The sequence below is a fragment of the Callorhinus ursinus genome, unplaced genomic scaffold, assembly GCF_003265705.2.
Source record: "Callorhinus ursinus isolate GAN/ISIS: 27379988/994484 unplaced genomic scaffold, GSC_fseal_2.0 scaffold4, whole genome shotgun sequence".
NCBI lineage: Eukaryota > Metazoa > Chordata > Mammalia > Carnivora > Otariidae > Callorhinus > Callorhinus ursinus.
The window spans coordinates 66,288,709-66,305,745 of record NW_027397066.1 but is presented as its reverse complement, the minus strand read 5'-3'; the positions used below and the strand labels follow the sequence as shown (position 1 = coordinate 66,305,745).

The 17,037-nt window shown below is 38.0% G+C and overlaps 1 protein-coding gene across 5 annotated transcripts in view; it reads right to left on the bottom strand.

Moving 5' to 3' along the window:
* Positions 1-4,153: 4,153 nt before the first annotated feature.
* Positions 4,154-17,037, bottom strand: part of LOC112835542 (uncharacterized) — a 30,140-nt gene continuing 17,256 nt past the window's right edge. The window contains exons 6-7 of one of the 5 annotated variants that reach the window (XM_073891185.1): positions 4,863-4,946; positions 4,154-4,593 (exon numbers count right to left, since the gene is read on the bottom strand). In XM_073891185.1, the coding sequence (XP_073747286.1) occupies positions 4,528-4,593; positions 4,863-4,946 (150 nt within the window). In that variant the 3' untranslated portion in view covers positions 4,154-4,527. Of the gene's footprint in view, positions 4,594-4,805; positions 4,947-17,037 lie in introns of those variants that run through there. The other 4 variants (XM_073891187.1, XM_073891186.1, XM_025887009.2 and 1 more) reach the window with 4 other exon arrangements.

The following is a 17,037-nucleotide window of genomic DNA, read 5'->3' as shown; positions in this document are numbered from 1 at the left end:
GTTTTCATTATTCCATTTCCTATGTGTCCCTTGAGAACTTTTTTTTGAGGAATATGGGTCAAGTCTTATTTCTGGCCCGCCAAAATGAGAGGTTGCCATTATGGCAGGTCATGGTGTGGTGCCGAGCAGGTCTGCTCCGCCACAAATGACCTGTCTATAACCAGCTTGTGATTTGCCTTTTTGTTCTAAAAATCAGGCAAAATTAAATAATGGGCTTTCTTTTAATCTCTGCTGTGATTCTGTAATGAGATAATATGAAATTTTAAAACAGGTTAAAATAATCCTTTTTCAGATTTATTAAAATGTGTGAGACATTCTATCTCGCAGACTTAAAACAATTTCTAGTTTAATACATTCAGTGGAATCGATGATTTCAAATGAATGTTTCTGAGGTCCAGCTCTGTCATTTGCCCTGTGATGTTGGGCAGATAAAATTTAACTTCTCCAAGCATCAGTTTTTCAACTGAAAGTTATGGCTTCCTCAGGTATGGGTGTTATGATAGGCATGTGAAAGTGCTTTGGGATTAGTGGTTCTCAACTTTATTGTGAGATTAAGCACACACTTTGAGGCCATATCCCAGGCTTAAGTTGATTCTTCATGCGGTAGAACCCAGGCATCTATGTTACTTAGGTAAATCTGATGATTTAGGGTTGAAAACCAAAGCTTCATATTTAATGCTATGATGGTTGAAGAGTTAAGGAAATCATGCATATGAAAAGTTACCAAGTATTAACACCTATATGTGCTGGGCAATTATGAAGAGTATAATATGGCCAGGCTTGGGATAGACACAGCTGTCAACCATGATGGGATGAGTGCCCTTTTTAAAGTTTGCCTGAGCATCTGCTAGGACTCCCCACATTTGCTTCTATAACTCTTCTGGGCTTCCTGAGATGAGCAGAAAGTAGGCTAAAACAGTCTGGATTACAGAATAGCGTAATACCCTTTATAGAGGTAAGAAATATGGTCACGTAAGCGTTTTTGTGGGGAAAGGAGGAAGAATAGTTGAGTTTTGGGATTTAAAATTTGAGGTGTTTGCATGATATCCAAGTGGGTGTATCCAGTAGAGAGTTGGAAAACGGTTTGGAATTCAGAAGAGGTTATTTGCTGGAGAAAGCAATGTCAAGGGAGTAAATAAAAGCACCCTAGAGAGTGTGGGAAACGAAGAGAACCACAGGCTGAGCTCTGCTGCAGGCCATTTGATGGATGAGTGCATGATTGGTGTAGTCTGCCCGCACCCCCACAGCAAGCGGTGTCTTCATTTGTTGATCCTGTTTCCTTTTACTAGCCCAGTGGAATCAGGCAAGTGACACAGCTTGTCCTTCAGTTTTCTTAACTGTAAAATGGAAATAATAGTCCCTACCTCAAGGTTGTGAGAAGAAGAATCTCTATAAAGGGGCGCCGGGGTGGCTCAGTCATTAAGCGTCTGCCTTCAGCTCAGGTCATGATCGAGCCCCGCATCGGGCTCCCTGCTCCGTGGGAAGCCTCCTTCTCCCTCTCTCCCTTCCCCTGCTTGTGTTCCCTCTCGCGCTGTGTCTCTCTCTGCCAAATAAATAAAATCTTTAAAAAAAAAAAATCTCTATAAAGTACTTAAACAGCTATTGGCATATATTAAGTGCTCAATCATATAACTGTTAAGTGGTGACTGCCTTTACCTATTGAGATAAGTTCAATTTCTAATAAGATTCAATTACTATCCCGCTTACGACCCATGAAGTCTTCCTCAGTGACTGGAGCTGGTGTTGATCATTATCTTGAATTTATTCTCTGCCATGCAGTGTACCACTTAAGTAGACGTTGTTTTAATGTGTTTGATTTTTATTGGTCTTGCCTCCTCAACTAATGTAAGCTTCCTTTGGGATTAGGTCCATTTCTTATGCTTCTATATATAGCCACTAATTTCTCAAACATCAGTTGTCTCTATCAATATGGTGACTTATAAGAAATCCTAATGTTTTAGAATTGTTTTGGTGCAGAGTAGGAGCTGAACAATATTTGAATGCAGAAATAAATGAAAAGTCTAAGATTGCCTTAATATTTGTCTCTACTCAGGTATTTTCTGACAAATGTAGCACAAATAGCAGGTAAACGCTCCTTATTAAACAAGTGCTTTTCTTCTTCCTAACTCTTAAGCTGTAAGACTGCCTAGGAAAGCAGGCATTATGTGGAACTTACTGCCTGGAACCAGGGTGATAGCCTGTGCTTTATTTAAGTGTGCTACAAGTGGAGAGGAGTTTGTCACATGTTCTTCACTTTTTAGGCTCCTGGGTGTTGGCATCCTAATAGGTAAAATAGGGGAGGGGGTAGATTAGGCGATCCTTAAGTTCATGTCTTCTAGCAATAAATATGCTAGTACTCACTCGCAATCAGGAAACATATTTTTAAAGATTTTATTTATTGAGAGAGCATGTCTCAGTGGGGGGAGGAGCAGAGGTAGAGGCTCCCTGACTCGTGGCTCCTTCCTGGGACCCTTAGATCATGACCTGAGCTGAAGGCAGACACTTAACCGACTGAGCCACCCAGGCACCCCACAAATATATTGTTTTATACATAATTATAAATCACAGGAATGTTAGGAGACACATTTATATAGTCCTCAAAAATAACAGCAGCAAAATACATGACAATTCCTCTTCTCACGTTCCTGTCTCTCCCCACCCTCCCCAGAACAATCTACCAACCTACAAAAAGCAAAAATACTCATGTCTTGTGTCTTATCTGGCCCACAATTAAGGCGTCGATAATATACTTTGAATTAAAGATATGGGTTTCATATATACCACAGCTGGTACTTGAATAAAATTTTCAGCTTTCTAGCTGTGTGACCCTGAACATGTCATTTAGCTTGGCTATTTTCTCATCTGCAAAATAAAGATACTATGAACAAACATTTACACAGCACTTACGTGCCAGCCACTGTTCTATGTGCTTTACATTATACTTAACAGTTTTTACCTCTTTGTCATTGTAAAATTAATGACACTTCTTGCTCAAAGCACTTAGTACATTCTATTAGAGAGTATATACTCCATATATCACCCGTTTTTTTCCTTGGATATGAATTAAACTCCAAAGTTTCTAACATTTAAAATCTTTTAGAAAGTACTTTGTGTGAATGGAAAGGTGATACTGTGCTGGAGGAACAACCTTGGTGCCTAATTAAAATGCTGATACTTGAGGGGCGCCTGGGTGGCTCAGTCAGTTAAACGTCTGCCTTTGGCACAGGTCATGATCCTGGGGCCCTGGGATGGAGCCCTGTGTCAGGCTCCTTGCTTGGCTGGGGGTCTGCTTCTCCCTCTCCATCTACCTGCCACTTCCCTTGCTTGTGCTGTCTCTGTCAAATAAATTTAAAAAAACCTTAAAAAAAAATGCGGATACTTGATCATTATCAGAATTAAAATGAATTATCTAGCAGACAGGAACCCCTTTTCTTTTATTCTAACCTATGGATCACTAAATGATTTTTATTTTTCATTTTAATTTTTTTTAAATATTTGGGAGAGAGAATGAGAGAGAGAGCACATGAGAGGAGGCGGGAGGGTCAGAGGGAGAAGCAGACTCCCCTGCTGAGCAGGGAGCCCAATGTGAGACTGGCATAACCTGAGCCGAAGGCAGTCGCTTAACTAAGCCACCCAGGTGCCCCTTTAATTTTATTTCTTAAAAGATTTTATTTATCTGAGAGAAGAGAGAGCATTGGGGGGGGGGGAGTGGCATAGAGGGAGAGGGAGAAGCAGAGCCTGATGTGGGGTTTGATCCCAGGACCCCAAGATCATGACCTGAGCTGAATGCAGTTGCTTAACCAACTAAGCCACCCAGGCACCCCATTAAATGATTTTTTTCTTTTTACAATTTTATTTGACAGCGAGGACAAGTAGGGGGAGCATCAGACAGAGGGAGAGGGAGAAGCAGGCTCCCTACCGAGCAGGGAGCTGGATGCGGGGACTCCATCCCAGGACCCTAGGATCATGACCTGAGCCGAAGGAACTCATGAAGCCTCGTTAACAACTGCAAAGTGAAGTTGGATGCTTTAGTTATTAGAAATCTTAGTGATTTGAGGTTACTGGATGAAGTGTATCATGTGAAAAAAAAAAGACTGTTAGGGTGGTAAAATAGGACCAGTGATTAGGGAAATAATACAGCTTCCTAATTTAAAAATTTTTACACAACGAAGTGTCTAGTATAAAACAATGGCTTGAGTTGTCATTTCAAATGAAAGAATATGTAGAAGAGGTGAATGTCTATTTCTGGACTGTGTTCTCATGTTAAGACTCGTATTTCTAAGGGAATTATAAGTTCACAGTCATTTTTCTTCTAAGGAGCAAGATAATAGAGATTTAATCAGTGTCACAAATGCAATCATTTTTTCCTTTTAAGTAATAGTTAACACTTAAATAGCACTTACTGTGTGGTAGATATAGTTCTATGCAGTATTATTATTGGCTCCATTTTACAGATGAGACAGGGGCACAGGTTAAATAACTTGTCCAAAGTCACCTAGCTGGTATGTGGCCGAGTGGAGTTACACTTCAGTGGTCTGATTCCACGGTTTGTGCTCTTAATCTTAACAAAGGGCAGAGAGGCTGGGGAAGTAGCTGGAGCAGTGGGAAAAAACAAATGGGATTACAGAAATGGAAGAGGTACAAGGACAAGAGTCAAGGCACACTGAAGGGACAAGGAAGAATGTCCAGCCCCTCTTCCTCCAGTCTTCTTAACCACCAGAGAATGCTTTCATAATTGTTGGTTGTGGAATTCTGTGTTTGCACATAACCATTTATTGGTAACTGCTGGGCATGTGGAGAAAAAGTTAGGTTGCTATTACATTTGTACTTAAAAGAATGATGATAATTGAAAGGAGAATTACCACAGTGAGGATTATGATCTTTCTGAAGTGTTTCCACCATATTATCCTCCTAAGAATCTTTCTTGTTTTTTGGGATTCTTTGGCCTGAAATAAAAATAAACACAAATATAATGTTTTCTTTCTGTATCTGAATTAATGGGCACACCCCAGTACTTCTCAGAGCTGTCTAAAAGAAGAGATTTAGCTTGGTTTTGACCAATCCCAGAGTCTCAATAAGTCTGAACAGCTTTTATAATATGCACCAAGATTCCAGATGCCTTCCTTACTGTGTTCAGTTGTACTTTTATTAGTTTTATTAACTCCATAACCTTGACCAAGTTACTAACTCTTTGAGCTTCAGTTTCCTCATCTTCACTTGATTTTACTTAAATCCTTTACAACCCTATTTAAAATTGCTACCCCCCATGGGGACCCTGGGTGGCTCAGTTGGTTAAGCAGCCGACTCTTGATTTCAGCTTAGGTCATGATCTCAGGGTCATGAAATGAAGCCCCATGTCGGGCTCTGCTCAGCACAGAGTCTGCTTGAGATTCTCCTGCTCCCTCTCCCTCTGGCCCCCCCTCACTCTCTCTCAAAAAATTAATTTAAAAAATTGCTACCCCATCTCCATCCCAGAAAAATAATACTCCCCTTCAATACATTATTTTTCTCCGAAGTACTTATCTCTTACCTAGCATTATGTAATTTTTTTTTTTTTTAACAGAGAGAGAGAGAGAATCTTAAGCAGGCTCTCCTTTCAGTGTGGAGCCTGACATGGGGCTTGATCCCATGACCCTAAGATCATGACCTGAACTGAAATCAAGAGTTGGATGCTTACCGACTGAATCACCCAGGTGCTCCACGTGATGTAAATTTTACTTTTTGTTTGTCGAGAATGTAGCTCCATGAAGGCAGGGGTTTTGGTATGTTTCACTCACTGCTATATTATCAACAGTGCTTAACATAGAACATTCTTCTGTTTCTCTTTAGCACCTGTATGTTGCTACTGAGAAATGTGGTGCTATTCTAATTGCCGAGCCTTTGTTTTTTCTCTCTGAAAACATTTAAAATCTCTCTTCCTTTTTGATGTTCTTTAATTTCAGCATTACATGCCCTGCTGTGGTCCTTGTTTTGTTCATTCAATCTGGAAACTCATGTTACTTAGTTCTTGTATGACTCTGATTTTCTTTCCTTTGATTCCTTCATGTTCTTTTTCTGAAACTCCTGTTATTCATATGTTGGATCTCTTAGACTGAGTCACTGTCTTCCTTATCTTTCCTCTCTCTCTTTTTGCTCTCCTTTCTGAGAGAATATCTCAACTTTATATTAGAATAAATCCATTGAATTTTAAATTTTTACTATGGTTTTAATTTCCAAAAGATCTCTTTTCTATGAATAAGCTTTCCTATAGCTTTTTATTCTTGTTTCAGGGATGTATTACTGTTATTTCTCTGTAGACAAAGGATGGAGTGGTCACCATAGTCAAAATATAGATATTCAGGATAAGATTTTTCACCTAATCCATCTGATTTTAATATGCTGGTCACTCTGGCCTCAACTGCACCTGGTGTCTGAGTTTAGAGCCTCTCTGATCTATTGTCTTTATTTTTTTAATTAATTAATTTTATTATTTTTTAAAGATTTTATTTATTTGACAGAGAGAGACACAGCGAGAGAGGGAACACAAGCAGGGGGAGTGGGAGAGGGAGACCCAGGCTTCCCGCAGAGCAGGGAGCCCAATGCGGGGCTTGATCCCAGGACCCTGGGATCATGACCCGAGCTGAAGGCAGACGCCTAACAACTGAGCCACCCAAGCGCCGCTGATCTATTGTCTTTAGATAATAACATTTATTATCCTTTGTCAGGGATAAGGAGAGGAAGCAATATGGCTGTAAAAAGTAGGGAAAGGGCTCTACAGGTAACATGTTCCTTTTAAAGACTTTATACCCAGTCTCTTCCTAGACTTATACTGCATGTCTACTTTTACAAGTACCATGTATCTCCAATTTCTGATCCTTTCCAAGTCTATGGCCCAGATCGGCTTGCATCTTAATGTCTTCTGCTTACAAACTTATGTCTTGAGTTTTCTGCTCTACTGAGGTTATCAAGTATTCATACTCCATTTTCTAGCTTCCAAAATTGTTGACGTTTCTTACCTGTTGTCTTTTCTCTTTTTTTAACTTATTTATTGCATCTTAGAGAGTGTGAGTGGGGGGAGGGGCAGAGGGAGAGAGATAGGGAAAGAATCCCAAGCAAACCAGCACAGTGTGGAGTCTGTCGCTGGGCTCAATCCCACCACCCTGAGACTGTGACCTGAGCTGAAATCAAGAGAAGCTTAATTGACTGAGCCACCTAGGTGCCCCTCTCTTGTTTCTTATCCTAGTGTTTTATACATTAAAATTCCTAATTATTGCTTTACCTATCATTTTATTAGAGTTTTGAGAGTATACCAAGATAAATGTACCTGTTTAATCTGCCCAATTATAATCCATGACCCATATCTACCTGTAGGCTGACTGAGAGAAAGCTTATTGGCCTAGTTTTTATTAAAAAGCCAAATGTGCTTCCTAAGAACATTCAGTAGAGTCTTTTACATAAAGACCAAGGGAAAAGAGAGAACTAATTATGCTAGGCAAAAAATGGAGGTTTTAGTGAGACTGATTATGTGTTATCTGTATGAAAATATTGTGAGAAAAACAAATACTTCAGTCAAATATATTTTATTGAGCTGCTTCTATTCAACTGGCTTCAAAGATGAAGTCATTTTTTCTTCATGTAATCATATATGCATAAAAGTGAAATTTGTTTGAAAGGTAAGGCAGTAAAGAAATAAAATCTCTTAAAAAATTGTTTTTGCCGTATTTTCATGGTATTTAGATGATGCCACTTTCTGCATAAGAAAGATATATAATCTGGGTCACCTGGGTGGCTCAGATGGTTAAGCATCTGCCTTTGACTCAGGTCATGATCTCCAGGTCCTGGGCTCCCTGCTCATTGGGGAGTCTGCTTCTCCTTCTGCCTCTCCCCCTGCTTGTGTGCGCGCTCTCTCTCTCTCAAATGAATAAATAAAATCTTTTTTTAAAAAAGATATAATTTAATAAAAATTAGATCAAGCAATATGGTGGATTAGGGAACCCCGTAACCCTCCTGCCACTATTACTACACAGAATGCTAGATAAAATATAACAAGCAAACTTAAATTCATACCTAAGTTTGGAAGAAAGTAAGAGTAAGGCCTGGTGCAGGAATCTAGGAAAGCAGTGAAAAATTGCACTTATGGTGCAGCTCCTCTGTATTTGGGAGGGTGAGGATGTTGGCTTCTGTCGTCCAGGGTTTGGGGTTTCACTGCTCATAGGCATAGCAGGCTAAGCTCTGGGCTTACATGAGGAGAGCAATGGAACTGTACTGAATTTTCATCCTTCCTGTTAACTAAGCTCAAAACTTTGGAGTCTTCCTTAACTCTTTCTCACCACACATTCAATCTGTCGGCAATTCCAATGTGCTCCACCTTCAGAGTATATCGAGAATCCAACCACTTCTCACCACTTGTACTGCAGTAAATATTCATTTAATGTTACTTATACCTTTACCACTTTCTCTGCTCTTTAATTTTTTGCTGAAATTCAGACTTTTCTTCAGGTAATTTTCTAACTACCAAAAAACTTCCTTTAGAATTTCCTTTAGTGCAGATGGGACAAAGACAGCCAACTAGCCACTGAAGACTTGAGTTCCCCTTCCATAATGTAGAATTGTTGCTAGCAAGAGACTCTCCAATCTCAGGCCACATTTCTCAGGCTCCTCACCCCACCCTATGTTGTGTCCCTCTCTGCCTCTTGCACTTATGCAAAGCTATAAGACTTAATTCTTACCAATAGGTTGAGAGTAGAAGTGATGGGTATCACTTTGGGTCTCAAGTGGATATAAGCAAATGTGCTTTCTCCACTCCCTGTTTAACCATCTTCCACCTGAAATTGAAAGACTCTGAGGCCCAAGGCAATGGCAGAGTCACAAAATGGAAAAAGCTTGGGTTCCTGGATTACCATGTGAAAGTATGCCCACCAAAAAACTGTCTTGGACTGTTACATAACCAGGAAGTAAACCTCTATTTAGTTAAAACACTGAAAACTGAGGTATGTTGGTACAGCTAGTGTTTCTCTAATATTTCAGTTGGTAGTAGGATGAGATGTTGCTATTACAAGAATCTGAAACGTGGCATTGGTTTAACCATCAGGGTAGGTAAAACCTGTGAAGAAACTATTAGGGCAGTATGTTTCACAGAAAGATAAAGACCTATGTTCTTCAGAATAAAATATTTGATAGTTTTACTATCTCCTGTGACAACTTGGAAGGTAAACAAATTGCCTATTGACTCTCACTTTGGAAGAAAATGTTGGAAAACAGAATGATAGTGGTGTGAGTTCTAATTACTGGCTGCATTTATCATGGTACCAAATGGCTGATTTGCAAGAAGAGGAAAAGAGAGGGTGCCGAAATGTGGAACACTGAAACATTGGATAAGCTGATGTTTTTTTGGTCCAAACAGTAGGAAATAAGATTGAAAAGGTGTTTAATGTCAAATGCCCCTTAAGATTCTGCCCTTCCTCAATAGCACCCCCCAAACCTATTAAAACATGGGCAAAGGACTTGAATAGACTTTCTTCAAAGATCTATAAATGGCCAATAAGCATGTGAAAAGATGCTCAACATCGTTAGTCATTGAGGAAATGCAAATCAAAATTAGTTGCTAATAGAAAAAGAAAATGAGATGCTAGTTCATACCCAGTAGGATGGCTATAATTAAAAAAAAGGAAAAGAACAAGTGTTGGAGAGGATGTGGAGAAATCGGAACCCTCTTACACTACTGGTGGGTACTTGTGGGTACCCTCTTACATTATTAGGTTCAACCACTGTGGAAAATAGTTTGGAAGTTACCTCAAAAAGTTAAACACAGAATTACCATATGACCTAGCAATTCCATTCTTATGTATACATACAGAGGAATTGAAAAGAAGTTTTCAAACATAAGTTTGTACACGAATGTTCGGGGCAGCATTACTCACAATAGCCAAAAGGCAGAAATAACCCAAATGTCCACCAACTGATGGATAAACAAGTAGAGGTATATCCATACAATGGAATATTATTCAGCCACAAAAAGGAATGAATTACTGATGCATGCTATAACATGGATGAAGCTTGAAAACATCATGCTAAATGAAAGAAGCCAGGCACAAAAGATCATAGACTGTATGATTCCATTTATATGAGACAGCCAGAATAGGTAAATCCATAGAGACAGAAAGCAAATTAGTGGTTCCTAGGGGCTGGGGAATAATTGATTAATGGGTATGAGGTTTCATTTTGGGGATGAAAATGTTTTGGAACTAGTAAGGTGTTGGGTATACAACATGATGAATGTATTAAACGCCACTGAATTATATACTTTAAAATACTAATTTTACCTCAATTAGAAAAAAAAAGATTCTGAGGCGCCTGGGTGGCTTAGTCAGTTAAGCATCTGCCTTCGGCTGAGGTCATGATCCCAGAGTCCTGGGATCAAGCCCCACATCGGGCTCCCTGCTCAGCAGGGAGTCTGCTTCTCCCTCTGCTCCTCCCCCAGCTCCTTCTCTCTCTAAAGAAATAAAAAAAATCTTAAAAAAAAAAAAAGATTCTGCCCTGCAGTAGAGATCAAATTAAGGGTATAATAAGGTATCTATCCAAGCCTTACGGCCTCAAGGTAGTTGTCTTTAAATTGAGAGGGAGGCACGAGGGCAAGGAAGCAAATAACCAGGTTTCAGAATATTGTCCAGAAAAGAGCTTTATATGTGGCTACAGGCATTGGAAAGAACTAGAAACAAAAAGATTAGAAATCATCAATCATCAATTTTGAACAGAATTATAAATAAACCAAAATCTCGTCCTTTGAAAAGACAAAAAAAAAAAAAAACAACTTGATTGAAACATCAAGAGAGTTGGGGCACCTGGGTGGCTCAGATGGTTGAGGGTCTGCCTTCGGCTCGGGTTGTGATCTCCAGGTCCTGGGATGAGTCCCGAGTCCTGCATCTGGCTCCCTGCTCAGCAGGGAGTCTGCTTCTCTCTCTCTGCCCCTCCCCCTGCTTGTGTTCTCTCTGTCTCTCTCTCTCTCAAATGAGTAAGTAAAATGTTAAAAAAAATTGTGAGTTTAGGAATGAGGAAATTAAACCAACCATAGGCACAAGATAGACTATAAAAATTATATAAGAATACCACCTCACATGGCATGTAGTATACAGCTTTTATACATTGCTAGAGTCAGTCTTTTGAGGCAACAAAGGTAAAATTATAAAACTGGATCCTACAACACACACAAACATTTAATGTGCAACTTATCATATTAACAGGTTTAAGAAGAAAAATCATTATCTCAATGTAAAAACACTTGATACAATTCAACTCCCTTTCATGATAAAATTTCTTAGCAAATGAGGCATAGAAAGGAAGTTGTGTAACTTGTTAAAAAGTATCAAAATCTGAATGTAAATTTAATACTTAATTGGGAAACATGAGAAATAATCATTTTAAATTGGGAACAAAACAAGTATTTCAGATATCACCATTTCTATTCAACATTTTCCTGGCATTGCTAGCTAACATAGTAAGACAAGCAAAAAAAGTAAAAAATAAAAAATAAATAAAATAGGGGAACCTAGCTGGTTCAGTTGGTAAAGCATATGACTTGATCTTGGCATTGTGAGTTCGAGGGCCATGTTGGGTGTAGAAATTACTTAAAAATATCTTTAAAAAAGAAATATATATTGGAAAGGATGAAAAAATACAGTCATTATTTATATATGATAAAATTACAATGTACAAAATGTAAAGAAATGCATAGATAACAATTTTATCATGAAAAAGTTCACTAAGATTTAGGATACAAAATCAGTATGCAAAAATTGATTGTGTTTCTATTAATCAAAAAAAGCTTTTGAAGGAGAACTAGAAAAATGAAGAGACAGCATGTTCAGAGGTGGGAAAACAATATTTTAAAGATGTCAATCCTCCTCCTATTAATGTAATTCCAACTAACATCCCAACAGTTTGTGTGTGTGAGTGTAACTTGAGAAGTAGATTCTAAACTTCACTGAAAGAGAAAGACTTGCCAACACAATTTTCCAAAAGTAGAAAGTATCTTGCACTATAAGATATTAAGGCTTCTTATAAAACCACGGTAACTAAAACAGTATAGTACTGGTCCAAGGATAAAGAAATAGATCAGTAGAATAGAATACGTATATATAAATTAAAAGAAAGAAAACATGAAAACATGATATATGATAGGGTTGGCATTACAAACCAAATGGGAAAGGCTGAGCTATTCAATAAATGGTGTTTGGGCAAATTGGTTTTTTGAAAAGAAAAGAATAAAATTTTGATTACTATCTTATACTATGTGCAAAAATAAAATTCCAGATGTTTTAAAGATCCATGTTTAAGGGGCGCCTGGGTGGCCTAGTTGGCTAAGTGCCTGCCTTCAGCTCAGGTCATGATCCCAGGGTCCTGGGATTGAGCCCCAAGTCTTGCTCCCTGCTCTTGCCTTCTCTTACTATTTCTGTTGCTATCTCTGTCTCTCTCAAATAAATAAATAAAATCTTAAAAAAAATCCATGTTTAAGGAGCAGAATTTAAAAATTTTAGGAAACAATACTTTATAAGCTGGGGAAAGGAGTTTTTTTTTTAACATATTTTTATTCCCTTATTCATTATCTATTCAAACATTTGGCAACTTTTTTTTTTTTTTTTTTAGAGGGGGGCTTGTGTGGGCGGGGGGGGGGGGGGAGGGGCAAAGGGAGAGGGAAAGAGAGAATCTTAAGCAGGCTCCAAGCCCAGCACGGAGTCTGACGTGGGGTTTGACTTCGCAATCCTGAGATCATGACCTCAGCTGAAATCAAGAGTCAGATGATTAACCGACTGAGCCACCCAGGTACCCCATATTATTTAGTTTAAACTAAACTAAAAAGTAGACATGTGGCTTAAAAATTATACCAATAAAGGGGTGCCTAGCTGGGTTAGTCAGAAGAGCATGGAACTCTTGATCTCAAGGGGGTGAGTTTGAGCCCCACGTTGAGTGTAGAGATTACTTAAATAGATACATAAACTTAAAATTATGCCAATAAGGCAAACGTGAACGACAAAAACATGGCAAAGAGGATATAGTTTTGCTTCTAGTTTGAGTACTCCATCTGCCATATTTAGAGATAAATAGTAATTGTAATCAGATCTGGCTTTTAATCACAAATTACTATCATTAAAATACATTATTGTTAATATTTTTCTTAATCAGAGAGGAACAGCTTTCATCTTCTTAAAAAACCAAATTAGCTAATATTTTATTTCATCTTCATCCCATTCTTTTAATTTCTGTTTTTCTGTGTGCTTTATTAAAATGTTATTATAGAAGAATATATAATTTAGATATATATATTTAAATGCATTCTCAAGAACATTTTACAAATAAGTATGCATGATCAAAAAACTTTACAGATCATTGTCTTAGAAATAGTTTTGCAGGGGCGCCTGGGTAGCTCAGACAGTTGGGTGTCTGACATCCATTGACTCAGTCATTATCTTGGGGTCCCTAAGATCCAGCAGTGTCAGGCCCTGCCATCAGTGGCCAATCTGCTTGTCCCTTCCTCTGCCCCTCCCCTGTGCGCGTGTGCTCTCCCTCTCTCTCAAATAAATAAAATCTAAAAAAAAAAAAATGGTTTTGCAAAAGTGTACCAAGAGACATGAATGAGAGTGTTCAAGGCAGTATTGTTCATAATAAAGTTGGAATCTACATTAATATTTATTAAAAGGAGAAAAGATAAGTACACTATGTTTACTTAAATAGTAATGATATGCTGTCAGAAATTAAATTGATAAATTAGAGCTAAGTGTGTCCAAATGAATATATTTCATAAACATAATGTTGAACTAAAAACTCAGGTTTTAGTTCATTATATGTACATTATAATGTCACAAATATAAAGTTAAAAATGCAAACCAAGAATGTAGATACATATGTACCTACAGATACATACCAGAGGAATCAAAGCATGCATACAAATGATTCATACAAATTCATGAGAGTGGTTCTTCTGGTGCGGGAGTGGAATGGGCTTGGGAAAGGTACACAGAGACTTTAATCATATGTCTTTTAAAAACAAAGGCCCCTATCAAATATGGCAAAATATTAGGTCAGATAAAGTAGGCTTATGATTACAAGGGCATTAGATGTATTATTCTGAAAACTTTTTCATATGCTTGAAATAAATTTTCATAATAAAATAGTTTTGATTCCCAACTATGGCCTCTGTCCATGTACTATTTAAATACTATAACATGCTTCCTTTTCTTAAAAAAAATTTTATTTATTTAAGTAATCTCTGCACCCAACATGGGGCTCAAACTCATGACCCTGAGATCAAGAGACATGTTCTTCTGACTGAGCCAGCCAGGTGCCCCTATACATGCTTCCTAATACAACAGAATGAGTTAATACTGATCGTGGAATTTTAGAACTGACATTTCAAAATGCTTTGTAAGAATGTAATGTCAGTTCTCCACTGTTTGGCTGTTACGCTTTATCCATCTATTGTGACACTTAACCCACACTTAATATTGCAGTTAAGTAGTTAAGTTTATATAAATCTGTTTTCTGCAGTAGATTAAACTGTGGCAAACATCTTATATTCTTTTATTCCTGAAGATGACCAACATATTATTTTGTACATAACAGGCCCCTGAAGAACACTTTTTAATGAATATTGAATGAATCTAAATGGCTTAGACAGTATTATCTGAGCTCTTGTGTTATAACTTTCATAAAATACAAATGCAATCTTAGACAATCATTTACTTTATTGATTCTCCTTTGTAAATAATATAAACTGATGTGACCTTATCTTTTTTCTGCTATAAAAGTGATGTAAAGGATTGCTTTGCTCAAATAAATAGTATTAATTTAACTAAGGCTAAGGGCTTGTTTGCTAGGATTGTATGTAACTATTCATCATTGTATTCTTAATTCTTCATATAGAGCCTGGCAGACAATAGGTCCTCAAAAGATATTTGTTGAATAAATCAATCAATAAAAGTTGCAGGGATGGCAGAGATGAGAGAGTGATAAACTCAGTCTGGGCAATGGGGAGATGACCCTTGAGTTGGGTTTTGATGAGTGAGTAGAAGTTTTCCAGGGCAAGGAAAAAGAGAGGGAACAGCATGTTTAAAGGTGTGAAATAACACAACATGTATTTTGAAGGCCTACAAATAGTTTGGTAGTTTTTGAGATTTATAAATCACAAGACTGTGATCTCTTGGCGATATGACTAGAAATATAGTCTGAAGAAAGTTCATTATGTTAGGGGGGTTGGACTCTACCCTGTGTGGACAAAGGTGCACCATGGGAGGGTTTAAGGAGGCTATATATAGATAAGGGTGCCTGGGTGGCTCAGTCCCTTAAGCACCCAATTCTTGATTTTGGCTCAGGTCATTATCTCAGGGTTGTGAGATCGAACCCTGTGTCAGGCTCTGTGCTCAGTCGGGAGTCTGCTTGAGACTTCTCTCCCTCTGCCCCTTCCCCTGCTCTCTTGCATGCTCTCTCTCTCTAAAAATAAATACAGACATCTTAAAAAAAATAGAGAAGGCTATATATAATACTCCTAATTGCATTTTACTTTATCTTATTAAATTTTTTTAAATTATTGAAGCATAGTTGGCATGCGATGTCATATTAGTTTCAGGTGTACAACATGGTGATTCTACAATTGTGTACATTATTCAATGCTCACCATGATAAGTGTAGCCACTATCAATCACCAGACAATATCATTACATTGACTATATTCCCTATGCTGTACTTTTCATCTCTGTGATTTTTTTTAGAGGGAGGGAGGGGGAGGGGCAAGGGAGAGGGAGAGAGAGAGAGAATCTTAAGCAGGCTCCACCTCACAACCCTAAGATCATGACCTGAGCCAAAATCAAGAGTCGGTTGCTTAACCAACTGTCCACCCAGGCACCCCTCTGTGATTTATTTTATAAATGGTAGTTTGTACCTCTTATGCCCTTTTCACCTATTTTATTTTAAGATCTTATTTATTTATTTATTTGAGAGAAAGAGAGAGAGAGAGCAGGGAGAGGAACAGAGGGGGAGGAACAAAGAGGGGAAAAGAATCTCAAGCAGACTCTGCACTAAGCATGAGCCTTACATGGGGCTTGATTTCACGACCCTGAGATCATGACCTGAGCCAAAACCAACAGTGGGTTGCTTTAACCAACTGAGCCACCCAGGTGCCCCTGTCCTTCACCTATTTTGTCTGCTCTTCCAAACCCTCCCCTCTGGCTACCACCAGTTTTTTCTTGGCATTTATGAGTCTGTTTCTGTTTTGTTTATTTATTTTATTTTTTAGATTTCACAAAGCTATAGTAATCAAAACAGAATAGTATTGGCACAAAAAGAGACACATGGATCAATGGAACAGGATAGAGAGCCCAGTAAAAAACCCATGCGTATATGGTCAATTAATCTATGACAAAGGAGGCATGAATATACAATGGGGAAAGGACAGTCTCCAATAAACAGTGTTGGGAAAATTAGCTATATTCAAAAGAATGAAATTGAACCACTGTCTTACACCATGCACTCAAAATGGATTAAAGACCTAAATGTGAGACCTGAAACCATAAAACTCCTAAAAGAAATGGGAAATAATTTCTTGGATATTGGCTTTAGCAACCTATTTATGGATATGTCTTCTTAGGCAAGGAAAACAAAAGCAAACATAAACTATTGGGACTATGCCAAAGTAAAAAAACTTTTGCATAGGAAAGGAAACCATGATACTTGCATTTTTAAAGAATAGTCTAGTTTCAGTGTGGAGGATGACTAGAGTAGAATAGAACTAAAAATAGGGAGAACAATTAAATAGAGGGAAGACAATAGTTAGAAAAGAAATAATAGAGTGTGGTGTGACATAATGAGTGGTACTGAATGAGCAGAAGGTGGAATTTAGCCATTCTGTGGAATATTATCCAGCAATGAAAAGGAATAAAATACTAACACACACAACATGAGTATCAAAAAATTATTACTAAGTCAAAAAGTCGGACACAATATGTATTGTATAATTTTATTCATATGAAATTCTAGAAAAGGCAACTCTATAGTGACAGAAAACAGATC